This window comes from Humulus lupulus, chromosome 3 (genome assembly GCF_963169125.1).
Source record: "Humulus lupulus chromosome 3, drHumLupu1.1, whole genome shotgun sequence".
In the NCBI taxonomy this organism is placed as follows: domain Eukaryota; kingdom Viridiplantae; phylum Streptophyta; class Magnoliopsida; order Rosales; family Cannabaceae; genus Humulus; species Humulus lupulus.
The window spans coordinates 24,204,870-24,218,646 of record NC_084795.1 but is presented as its reverse complement, the minus strand read 5'-3'; the positions used below and the strand labels follow the sequence as shown (position 1 = coordinate 24,218,646).

Here is a 13,777-nt window from a genome sequence, read left to right as displayed (position 1 = left end):
TCTCTCTCATTTTTTTTTTGATCAATTTCTATTTCTTCAAATTTTCTCTCCTTACTTTCTCACTTCTTATTTTTCATCATTTTTTTTCAAATTATTTTATCTCATTATTTATTATAAATTTTTAAAATATTTTTCTCTTTGTAAATATATTTGTTAATATTTTATTTAAGATTTTAAAAAAATAAAACTAAAAAATTATTTTTAGAAAACATTAACCAAACACCTCTTGTTTTTTAAAAACTACAAAAACAGTTTTCTGTTCTCATTTCTGATAACATAACTTTGAAAACAAAAAACAGAAAACAATGCCAAACAGGCCCTTAGTAACCGACCTTGGAATTCTCAAATAGTATCTGCAACTGAAGCCATAATTTAGCTTCTTCAATAGCATTAATAGAACCTTTAAAATTTTATATGGAGACTATTTAAAGTACAAGAAAATGTAACATCAGGAACCAAAAAGAGTGGAAAAAAAAGGAGCCAACTATAACTTCGAAGTAGGAGGTGATGATGATGCAAGTTTGATCAAATCCCTCCTCAACACCTTTCCCTGTGCATTCCTTGGTATTGCATCAATGAACCTCAACTTTCTTATCCTCTTGTATGGAGCAACCTAGCCATTTGTGCGTGTAAATGTTATTTTATTTTAAATAATATAATGTTAGATTAAATAATGTGATATATTGTGATTCGTCACACAAATATGATTTGTCACACCTTGTAACATATTATTGAGAGTCACAAAATTAGACACATGTGTGTGACCAAATGTGATATATATTTTAATGACAAATTTGTAACTCTCAAATATTACTCAATAATGTGTAGATTGTGTATTGCACATTTTAGTTTGGATTTCACAAAGCCATTATGAAATATGACTGTTGGAGACATGTTTTTAACTCTCATTAGGTGTATGGAGGTGAGGTTACAAAATCATGTGGGAAAGGGTTTGTGACATTTTTGAAAAGCTGAAAATTTTGTACTGAAAATGGTCTGTGGCCGCGACCACTGTTTATCCCTCGCCGCGACCTGGGGGACAGAGGCCAGTGGCCGCAGCCAGTGAGGCTAACAACCAAAACCATTTTTCAGTTTTTTTCCAATTTGAACAATTCTAACATCTCAATTAATTCTCAAATCTTCATTTTAATTCCATAAACATCTAATTAAACATTGGTAACAGCTACGAGGGTTGGTGGAATTTGAAATTCAAATGGTATCTCAAATTCTATAAATAAAAGTCTAATGCTCACTTGTAAGACAACACAATTTTCTATCCATAAAGTATTTGGCTGAAAAATACAGCACAAAAGACTTGATAATTTGATAATTTCATAGAGTTATTTTCTTGAGAGATCCCTTAGTGTTTAGAGAATAAGGGAAAATAAGTTTTTGGACAAAAGTTTTGAACTTTATTCAAGTTGATGATCCCCATTACTCTATAATTTGGTTGTGTGAGAGTTTGTGTTCTTATTATTGTTTTCTTCATTCTTTTGTTCTTCTTATTCTTATTATATTTGTATTATCATTGTTTTGAGCTTGTAATCTTCTTCTTATACATTGTACTTGTATTTTGAGCAATAGAGTTGTAACACTTGATTTTTCTATCATCTTGTCTTTTGTATTATTGGTGTATTTTGGTTTTATCATTTCCATTTAGTACAATATAATATATTCTGAAACACTAAATATATATAAGAATTAGAATCCTTAAAATAAAGCTTCAGTCAGCTTGATATAACAAAAATCTCTCATGTACCTTTTCCTTAATGAAATCCATGATTAGTGACTCATGAGCAACACTTCCAGGGCGTTTGACCACGAAGGCCATAGGAAGTTGACCAGCTTCTTCATCAGGGTACCTGTGTTGTTTTTGTAATTTAATTAGAATTAGAAATATGATTATGTTGAATCATTCCATGAACAACTTATTAATAACAATTAGGAAACACTTACGGAACAACAGCTGCATCAATTACATCTGGATGTGATTGAAGCAGATGCTCCAGTTCTGCCGGGGCAACCTGATATAAGTACACACATGAAGACACAAAAGGTTTTGTTTGCTTTTTTAGTTGAAACTTACTAGTTAATGTGACCATTTGGTATTATTATAGAGACAAAAACCTGATAGCCCTTGTATTTGATTAATTCCTTAAGTCGATCCACAATAAAGAGATAACCTTCATTATCAATGTAGCAAAGGTCTCCAGTTTTAAGCCATCCTTCTGAATCCACAACTGCAGCCGTTGCTTCTTTGTCTCCAACATAACCTGTATATATATATATATATATATATACATATATATACCAGCATAGAAGTTGAGTGAAGTGATCAACTATATGCCAATGAATAGATTAGGCTCGAGCTGAGCCCTTCTCAGAAGCAAACATATTGGTATAATACGTACCCTTCATTACAAATGGCCCTTTAAGCCAAAGCTCCCCAGGTGTTAATGGAGGTAAACCAATGGCAGCTCCATTTTCAGGGTCCACAATCTTGGCTATGAAATTCGACACAAGTTTTCCCGTAGATCCTTCCACTCTGCTTTCTTTCAATCCCACTGCTGCAAACACTCGCCCTGTTGACTCTGTGAGCCCATATCCCTTTACCACGCAATTAAAACAGAGTAATGATATATGCACCCAAATATTACATATAGTAACGAGTCACTATTCATCGTTTTTTTTTTTAAAACAGTAAATCTTAATTTTAATAAATGTAATTGGTTAAGCTAAACTAACACATAACTGTGGGTAATATTTTGGTGTATATTTTGGGTGCGTATATCATTACTCATTAAACAATGGTAATAATCATGAGTTTCAAAACATTGAATAATATTATGAAAAGTTATATTATGGACATTATGTTAATTAAGTAGGCATGTTCAGTAGATATTTTTTAATATTTTTTACTAACTATAGAAAACCAACTTTTATTGTATTAAATATTTATTTGTATTGTGGATATATTAACAAAAATGATTTATTTTGATCATAATTAACTTTATTACTATAATAATCCCATGTATATATATGTATGCAATAATATTTATTCGCAATATTTTGGGTAATGATTGTTTTTAATCACTACTAATACATATTTTTTGGTATTTACGATATATGGATAAGTTGTAACTCTATTTTTTTTACATGACGGGTTAGTACACGAGACCTCTTACAAATTTTCAAAATTTTTTGAATAATTTAGGTTGTTGAAATCATGATTTAAATAGTCTATTGCATGCACGTATAAATATTGAAATAAGCACGTGTGCAACAAGCTATTTGAATCTTGATTTCAGCATTCTAAATTATTCGTAATTTTCTGAAAATTTGTAGAAGGTCCATGTAACTACATTATACAACATCATATAAAAAAATTAGAATTGAAGTTTATTTATATACCAAAAATATTAAAAATACTTATTTGAAACAAAATCTTGTAATAATAAGAAGGGGTATTCGCGGCATAAATACTCAATGTTTTACACTTGTTACAGTTAAATATCTGTTTTTTTTTTTTTTTTTACGGCAAAAATACTCAATGTTCAATATATGTTAAAGATAAATAACTAATCTATTTTTTTTGCGGCAAAAATACATAAAATTGTTAAAACATTACTTTTATCAGTATCTCCTGTGTTGAAACTGTTAAACATATCGATTAAGCAGGCATTTGTCACTCTGTAATTAGTCTATTTCATATTTATTTTTTAAAAAAATTATTTTAAATTAGAAAAATGAATTGAAACGACATTTTAAACTAATACAAATTTTAAAAATACATATTTTGATAACAAAAATACTTAAATTACAAAGTAATACATATTTGGTAAGTCAACACTTAACAGCTCCAATAGATGATGTATTGAAAAAAGTAACATTTTATAAACTTTAGGTATTTTTGCCGCAAAAAAAATGATTAGGTATTTATCTTTAACATATATTGAACATTGAGTATTTTTGCCGTAAAAATAAAAAATTAAGTATTTAACTGTAATAAGTGTAAAACATTAAATATTTATACCGCAAATATCCTTAGTAAGAATAACGCAAAGATATTGCTCTAAAAATATGTGGACTAGTATAAACATTAACTATACTGAGTATGAGATTTTTGGAGACCATAATAGGATGGTTGTAATTTTCTAAATAAAGATACCCTTTATTAAAATTGGGACATGGTGCAAAATGATCTTTAATGGTACGTGAAAGTAAGTAAATGTACATATTTATAATTTTGTAGTAAAATAATCTAACTACATTTTTAATATTACATATTACCAAATATGTCATTTAGCAAATTACTATTTTATTCTAAATATTTTAATATTATGGTATATGAATATTAGTTTTGTTTAATTAATTTTTAGTTTAAAGTTATTTTGATTTTTTTTCTTTTATGGTTTGTTGAATAGTATACCATACCATAAAATATATATACTGAGTTAAAAAATAATATACCAACAAAACTTACAAAATTATTACTAAAAAATATGTATATGTTATGCTAACAAAATTATATACTACCATTAAAATGTATATATCATGATACAAAATTATATACTACAATTATGTATAATAAGATAGAAACTAAATATCATAAAAAAAATGATATTTCATACCACAAAAACATATACACTAGTTGGAAAATAATATATCAACAACCCATAAAAAACTTAAAATATCAATATAACTTTAAAATAAAAATTAATTAAACAAAACTAATATATATATATACCACTATATAAAAGTCATACACTCCTAAATAAATAAATAAATTACAAAAAAAGACAATTTAGGAAATCAACAATGTAAAATTGTCATTTTTCTATAATTTAAAAAATAAAGATGTCATTATTTTAGTTCATTTTCCATCATTCCGCATTTGGATTAGTAAAAACTTTTGGGAAATCTACAAAAATGCACTAAAAGTTAAAAAAAATCTGAAAAATACGGTACATTACAAAAATACGGAATTTTTAGATAAAAACACGGAATGGCAAAATTGTAAATACGGAGTGGCAAAATCATAAATAAAAGCTGTAAAATACATTTTTTTGTGAACAACGTTTACAAACTAGTAAATACATGTTACAAACTTGTAAATATCTGTTACGTGTTTGTAAATAATATTTACAAAATCCGTTATATAATTGTAGATTTTTTTTTTGTTTTTTTGTAGATAAAACTTACAAACAAATTTGTAACTAAATTTTTTATTTTTGTAACAATAGTTTACAAATCTAGTTTTACAACTAAGAAAGATATTGTTGTAACTAATATTTACGAAAATATTTTATAATTAAGAAATCATAAACAAAAAATATATAAAAATATTATATTTTTCTATATTATTACAATATTGTACCAAAAAATTACATGAATCATCATATTTATGCTATACAACTTAAAAATACAAATTTAAGATATTCATTATTTATAAAACACTTTATTGAATGTAGTGGTGAAATACAATATTTTTTTTAAACAAGTTTTACATTTTTGTAACAACAATTTACAAAACTAATTTCACAACTAAAAAGTTTATTTTTGTAACTCACATTTACATAATTATTTATAAATTTATTTAACATGATTATTACAAAGATTTACAAAACTAATTTTTTAACTTTAAATATATTTTTGTAACAAAACTTGAAGCTTGGATTATATTATGATTTTGATTTAACATTGAGTGTTGAGACTTGACTAGCTATGATTTAAAAAATATATATAATATTTTTATAAAGAATAATAATATTGTGATTATCTTTAACTATATATTGTAACATATAGTTATTAATATTAATTTTAATTAACAACATATTGTAACTTGTATAAATATTTATTTTAATATTAATAAATATATTCTTTTTAAATAAAAATAAATTAATCTACTTTATTGAATATAGTAGCTATCACTTTTATTATTATATTATTTGTTAAGCTTGAATTTTAATTAAAAATGGACACAAAAAGACAAAAAAAAATTAAGAATATTATATATTTATATATACATATATACTAATATTCAAATATTGAAAATCAATAAAAATCTCATCAAGATGTGTTTATATTCAATTATTATATCTAATATAAATAATTTAATTCTATCACAATATAAAAAAAAATATAATAAAAAATTTATAATTGATTGTAAAACGTATCACTGTTTACATATAAACCAACCGTATTTTAGTAATTATTTTAGATTACCGTATAAATCAAACTTTTTTTTAAATTACCGTACTATTTGTAATTTTCCCAAAACTTTTTTACAATAAGTTACTCTTTCTTGCTTCTTATAAGTGATTTTTTAAGTAAAAACAAAAAACACTTTGGACAAATACACTCAAATACATCTTCTAAAGTGCTTTTAAATATCAAAAGGCAAAAAAAAGTACTAATAAGTGTTTTAGGAGGTGTTCCCAACCAAGCCCGTAATTTTTTTCTAACTGTTAAATAGGATGAAAAAAAGACTTTCAAAAGAGATTGTCTACTGTTATTTGGTGTTATGCATGTTATAAGAGATGACATTTAGCATTGGTGAAAGCCAATTTGTTGGTATGCTTTATAGTCAAATGTATGCATGTAGAAAATAAGCTTTATTGAAATTTACTGAGTTGTAGTGTTTTGCTCATTCTCTGAATTCAACAGATATATACATTGTTTAAACCAGTTAAATAGGATGAACAATATATTATATATTATTACTACTTTTTTATGCAAATTACATGTGATCCAATTTCTTGTATTATAAGTACTAATTTGGACATATAGCCTAATTAAGGGTTACATTTTAAAAATATATAATTATTGCAAAAATCAGATAATTACTGAAGTATAGGAATTTTTGCCTTTTTCTTTTTGGGTTATTAGACTTTGTTTTGTATTCGTGTTTGATAAATTATTTTTTAAATATGTATTTTATAAAATAATTTAAAAGATTTCAATTTTGGTGAAAGTTTTTTTCTTTAACTAAAATTATAATTTATCAAAATACAACATAATTATTTTTTTTAAAACTTTTTGGAGTTAAAGGCTCTTACCTGTAACAATTGCACGTTGGGCAACAGTGTTCTCAACTGAACAATTATACTCCTAGGCAGCGGAGCACCGCCGCAAGCAATGGCTTCAAGAGAGCTCAAACCATAGCCGTCCCTTGAAATCGCACGATTCACAACCGCTGCAACCGCCGGTGGAGCTAACGCTACTTGGGTGACTCTCAGCTCTTCGATCGTTCTCAACATGCGGTTCAGATCAAACCTTCCCTTCCCCATTGTCACCAACGTGTCACCCAGTCCAATCGTCCTCACACAGTAACCGAACCCGTACACGTGAAAGAAAGGAACCGCACACAACCCAACCGCCGGTGATGTTCTAGCCCGCCGAACCGCGAATGCTCCGGCTAGTACCGATATCCAATTACGGTGAGTCAACTCCACTCCTTTGACTAATCCCGTGGTCCCCGACGAGTAAAGAATCGTAGCAGTATCAGACTGGTTCACCTCAACTCGGCCAAACTCACCTACTTCGGTCGTCGTCATCATGGACTCGAATTCGTCCGAGTCGAGCAATACGGTGCCGTATCGGAGGGAGGGAAGCTTCTCTGCGGATTCTGTGGTAGCGAAGGCGACGATCGGTTTGCATAGCTGAATTAGGCGGGAAATCTCAGCCGTCGTGCTGGCCGGATTGGCAGGGGAAACAACGACGCCGAGAGAGAGCAACGAGTAGTAGAGAATCGGAATATGGAGCGAGTTGGGGGAGAGAACGAAGGCGGCATCTCCGGTGGAGATCCCGAGACGAGTTTGGATGGAGGAGGCTAAGGTGCGGACTCGTTGAGTGAAATCGGGGTAGAGAATACAGCGGTGGGTGGCGGCGTCGACGAGAGCGGGAGTGGAAGGAGGCGGAGGCGAGGAGTGGAGGTGGGAGAAGAGGTAATCGACGACAGAAAGCGGCGTCATTTCGGGTGGGAGAGATATATTCGGTCTGAGACTGTGGTAGGTTCTGGTCTCCGAACAGAAGCCGCTGTTTGGATCTATGGCCGGAGCCGTGGCCGGAGCTGGAACCGGGTTCGGTTTCGGTGAGACCATAGTAATCGGAGTTTGGTTAGTTTGACTGAATGTACGAATGGCGTAAGGCGAGGTGAGTGTGTGGACTGAAAATACACCTGTCCCTCGATCAAAACTAATTTTCTACTACTTTTTTAGTTTAGTTAGGTGATTTTTTTTATATTGCAATTTGCACTTTGTGGTGAATTTTTTAGTTAGTTTTAAGTTAAACGGGCTATTTTATTAATGAATTTTTTTTATAATTCATTTATCTTTAAAATAAAATAATAATAAATTAAAATAAAAACTCTAATAACTATCATCTTCTTCGTCTCACCCATTTACCCACACTCATCTACAACCAGCCACTATCATCCTCGCTGCCACCACCACCGGCGACCACTGCCCCCTACCGCCGGCAAACACTGCTCATCACTGCTCATTCAAATGGTTGGTTTATAAAGGATTTTTTTTTCATAAATATGGCTTTTTAGCCATTAATGTGCAAAAATATGGTAATTAAACTTTACTTACTTTATATGGAAAAACTTAACTACAAAAAATTAGAATATGAGAAAAGTTATCCCACATTGAAAAATAAAACAAATAAGCCACTAAGGAGGGTAGTATTGTAATTAAAGATGCACATCCTACCATGGTGAAATTTTCAGTTGATCAAAAACAAACCCAGCCAAAAAAAAAAAAAATTCAGCAAGAACACCAATCTCTGGCAACCACAAACCCGAACCTCCAGCCACCTCCAGCCATCTCCGGCGACATCCTTCTCCATCACTGGCGACGTCCTCCATCTCCGGCGACGATCTTGTCCATCATCCAAAGCATCCAAGAAAACCAGGTTTAAAAATCTTTCTCTGTCAAATACTATATTACTGTAATTTTATTCAACTTAATATCTATTAAATTCATAATTCTTCTACATAATATAGAACCATTGATTTCATATTTTTCTCATACCTATTTTACAGATTATAATGGTAATCATGAAGTTCATTATGTCCATTTTTTTTTAAAAAAAACATAATAATTAACATGAAATTTGAAAAAAATAATTAAACCTACTAATATAGTTATATTGATTGAGCAAAAATATACAAAAAAAACAAGAACTATGATTATTTTAGATTCAATTTTGTCTTTGCGATAAAAAAAACATTTCATATTGGTATATTGGTCTGAATTCTAATTGTCAAAACTTTCAGTAACAACAAAGTAACCAGTTACCTTGAAAACTGTCATATTTTCCAATTAAGTTTTCCACTGAAGTATGTAATTGCAGACTACAGTAACCAGTTACCTTCACCAGATACACCCAAATAACTACTTAAAAATTTACAAAATATTACAGGTATGGAAAATACTACTTCTTTGGTTCAATTTGGAGGCAAGTGGAATGAAAAAAATGAGTACGAAGGGTACACAATGACTGGAATATTGATTCCACCAAATTGTTCTCTTGACAACTTGGTGAATTTGGTAAAACAGGAGATAAAGGAAACAAGAGCAAGCATTGAAGTTTATTATCAAGTAGCCAAAGGAACACCACCAATGAAGATTGAATCAGACAATTCAGTGTTGTTCTACTTGGAAATAAAGAAAAAAGTTGCAGAAAAAATAACAGACTTACCATTGTGTGTGAATATAGTTCAAGAATCAGTGGATGAAAATAATCTTCTTCAGCTATCAAATCAGAAAGCTACAGCACAAGAAATGGAGGTGGGAACATTATTAATGCAAGCAAACAAAGCTTCCATCAATGAACATATGTTACTTGAAGAAGGAATGTCAAGCACAACAAATGAGGGAATCAATGTGGTATACATACCTCACCTTGTTGAAGAAGTAGCTGATTTTATAATTGAAGACAATTCAAAAAGAAAAAAGAGATTGGAGGAAATTGAAATAGTAATATCTGATTACAGAGTGAACAAAATAGAGCAAGGACAAATTTACAAGGACAAGAACACAATCAAATCAGCTCTTGGCTACCATGCAATGCTACATAACTTTCAGTTCAAAACAAAAAGATCATAACCAAGAGAGTACCTGGTTACCTGCGCAGATGACACATGCAGCTGGTTTGTGAGAGCTTCTAAATACAGAAATCAAGATTTATTCAAGGTACGAAAATGCATTCCAAATCATACTTGCTCTGTTGAAATTGTTATGGAGGATCATAGGCAAGCAAAAAGCATCATAATTGGGGAATTAATAAAGAATAAGTACAAGTCAGTCAAAAGAAATTATACTCCAAATGACATCATGAATGACATGAATGATGACTTTGGAGTAACCATGGGATACACAAAAGCATGGAGATCAAGAGAAAAAGCTTTGCTTCTAGTAAGAGGGAACCATGATGATTCATATCAAAAGTTGCCAATGTATCTTCACATGTTGAAGCAAGCAAATCCAGGAACAGTAACACATCTGCTCACAGACAATGAAGATAGATTCAAATACTTGTATATAGCTTTCTCCAATTCAATCAAAGGTTGGAGATACTTGAGGCCTATCATTGTTGTTGATGGAACTTTCTTAAAAAATGCACATGGCGGCACACTATTTTCAGCATCAACATTAGATCCAAACAACAACATTTTTGTCTTGGCTTTTGGAATAGCAGACTCAGAAAATAATAACTCTTGGCTTTGGTTCTTCTCCAAACTAAGAGACACATATGGAGAACCCGAAGGTATGGTAGCTTCAATTTTATCATATGGCTTACATATAAAAAGGAAATGGTTACCCAAAACCAATACACAAATACATGCTATTTCGTTTAGTATCTTATAAAACTAACTGGTTACTTCACAGGATTGGCTATTGTTTCTGACAGACACAAGAGCATAGAGAATGCAGTACATATAGTGTACCCAAATGCGTTCCATGGAGCTTGCATGTATCACTTGCTCAATAATTTGAAAAGCAAGTATGGAAACCATGGAGAACAGCTACAAATGAATTTCATTGCAGCAGCAAAAGCATGCACAAAAACAGAATGTGAACACTACATGAGAAGCCTTGATAGACTTGACAGGCGCATTAGACCCTATTTAGAGAAAGTCAAATATGAAACTTGGGCAAGATCATACTCACCAACAAAAAGATACACCATGATGACATCCAACATCGCAGAATCGCTCAACGCTGCACTAAAAGCTGCAAGAAATCTCCCTATTGATATATTGGTTGAATGTCTTAGAAGTTTGGTTCAAAAGTGGGTTTGGAACAATTCAAATAATGCAAATGGAACATTCACAAAAGTGTCTACAGCAACAGAAAATGAATTGAGACATGACATTGTTTCAAAAATGAAGTATGAGGTATGCAACTAAACTTATTCTTACTATTCTTTATTCTGTCAATATATGGTAACCAGTTACTCTGGGTAACATCAAAAACAAAACAATAAACTAACACAGAGTGGGAATAGCATACATTCAATGTTAATTGTACATAAATGTTTATTATTTTATTTTAATTCATCACAAAACTATTTTCAGGTCTTGTCTTTCAACCCAATAGAATATCAAGTTCGTGATGAAAAAAGGACCAATTTCACAGTAAATATTCACAATAGAACTTGTACATGCAATAGGTTTCAAGAAGATGAAATGTCTTGTGGGCATGCAATAGCTGTAATTGCAAAGAGAAACTTGGGAGTATATGATTACTGTGCAAAGTTTTACAAAACAGAAACTTTGAAAGCAATGTATGAAGAAAATGTTCATCCTTTGCCCCATAAAGATGAATGGAATCTACCACAACACTTAGACATAGTGGTGCTACCTCCAAAGGCAACAATCCCTGCAAGAAGACCAAGAAAGAAAAGAATAAGATCAAGAGGAGAACCAAAAGTGATAATCACATGTGGTAAATGTGGCCACCAGGACATAACAGGAAGACTTGCAGGAATCCACCAATTGACAAGGCAAACAAGCAGAAAAAACAAAAGTCATAGCTTGATATATTACAGAAAAACAACCATATCATAGCTTCATTCATTAAATGATTGACTTTCATATTCATACAGTGATATTGAGTATTATAATAACTTTGTTACATATTCAAATAAATTGAATGATTACCAAAGCATATAAGATTCCCTTTATAATAAATTGTTGGTTTTTTGTTGATATATGTCAAATATTTATGCAACCAACACCATGAAAACATGTTTTTTTTTTAAATAAAACATAATATTCTGGGTGAGGTAACCAGTTACCAATTAGTATATAACATGATGACCCAGCTGGGTACCTGGTTATTATATCTCAATTGCTTTGTATATCATAGTTACTTTTAAAAAGTTGAATATTATTATATATAATTATTAAACATGAAATACAAAAAAAAAAACAATAAAGTAGGTACTTTGATCTAACATTTGCCACAAAAAAAAAATGAAAATCAACAAACACCAAAAAAGTAACCAGTCGCTTCATTCATTAAATGATTGACTTTCATATTCATACAGTGATATTGAGTATTATAATAACTTTGATACATATTCAAATAAATAACACAGAAAAGATCAAAAGATATATATAATATCCTTAAGTAACCAAGGTCTTACAAATAGTACCAATTTAACATATACAAATATCAAACTAATTATTAGTAATCATTTCCAAAAGTCAAACATCCTTTTCCAAAAGATGATCTGATTTAGAGTATAGACAAAATAAAAAAAGTCTAATATCCTTTCATAAAACTTCCTAAATAACCTATGCAGTAGTCTTAAGAGAACCTATGCAGCAGTCTTCCTCCTCTTCTGCTTCCTATCCAAAACCTTTTCAGAAAACTCATCGCTAGTCAAATATCCATCTTCTTGTTTCTTCTTCCCATGAAAATACAAGCTAACAGCAATGTCTTGGCGAAGCAACTGAGCATCAATTTCTTTTGGCATCTTGTTTTCCTTTCCAAGAATTAATTGCTCGGCAAAATACGTTGTAAAAATCTCACAGTCACTGCAATATTACAAACACATAAAAAACTAAGAACATAAAAAACAAAACCAGAAACAAACAGGATAAGCAAACTTAAAAAAAAAAAAACTCACCATTCAACTTGTTGAGGAATGCCTCTAGCAATACTCAACTGCAAAGCATCAGTCTCAGCAACATCATAAGGACTAATATCAAGATTTATGTCACAACGATCATAAAAATCAATCTTCTCCAATAGAAGAGGAAGCATTACAGCAAATGCTTCAATTACAAGGTAAACTCAAATTTTCATGCCTCGCCCCCGACATAAAATCATAAACAATGAGCAACCTCTTCTTTATGTCAAAATGTAGCAAAAGCCAATGAGCAAGATCCTTAACATTAACAGGCATAAGAACATGATTAAGAAAATTCCAGTGACTACTTCAAAATAATGAGTTGCCCCTCATAATCTTCAAAGCAACACAACTGTCATCAATGTTCAATGTATCACTGCCTGATTTCACAAAATTCTCATACATGAAAACAATATTTTGGGCAAAACAACTATCAGTAGTAGAGACCCTCCTCATCAAACCTTTGGACAACTTAACCTTTCTCCTCAAATAATACATCATGACATCAATATGCTGCATTTTAAAAAATAAAGGCTTATAAGACCACTATGTAGAAACCTGTTACCACTTACAACAAATCATAATAAATAAATAAAACATAGGGTAACCAGTTCCAATCAGCTGCACAACA

The 13,777-nt window shown here is 30.6% G+C and overlaps 2 protein-coding genes across 2 annotated transcripts; one reads left to right on the top strand and one right to left on the bottom strand.

Moving 5' to 3' along the window:
• Positions 1–320: 320 nt before the first annotated feature.
• Positions 321–8,174, bottom strand: LOC133822337 (4-coumarate--CoA ligase-like 9). Its single transcript, XM_062254627.1, has 6 exons — positions 7,059–8,174; positions 2,412–2,607; positions 2,128–2,273; positions 1,957–2,024; positions 1,760–1,862; positions 321–613 (listed from the first exon to the last, which is right to left on the bottom strand). The coding sequence occupies exons 1-6, from the start codon at positions 8,100–8,102 to the stop codon at positions 485–487; spliced, it is 1,686 nt and encodes a 561-aa protein (XP_062110611.1). The 5' UTR covers positions 8,103–8,174; the 3' UTR covers positions 321–484.
• Positions 8,175–10,244: 2,070 nt separating this feature from the next.
• LOC133823797 (uncharacterized) lies at positions 10,245–12,076 on the top strand. Its single transcript, XM_062256647.1, has 3 exons — positions 10,245–10,773; positions 10,896–11,404; positions 11,585–12,076. The coding sequence occupies exons 1-3, from the start codon at positions 10,245–10,247 to the stop codon at positions 12,074–12,076; spliced, it is 1,530 nt and encodes a 509-aa protein (XP_062112631.1).
• The last annotated feature ends 1,701 nt before the right edge of the window (positions 12,077–13,777 follow it).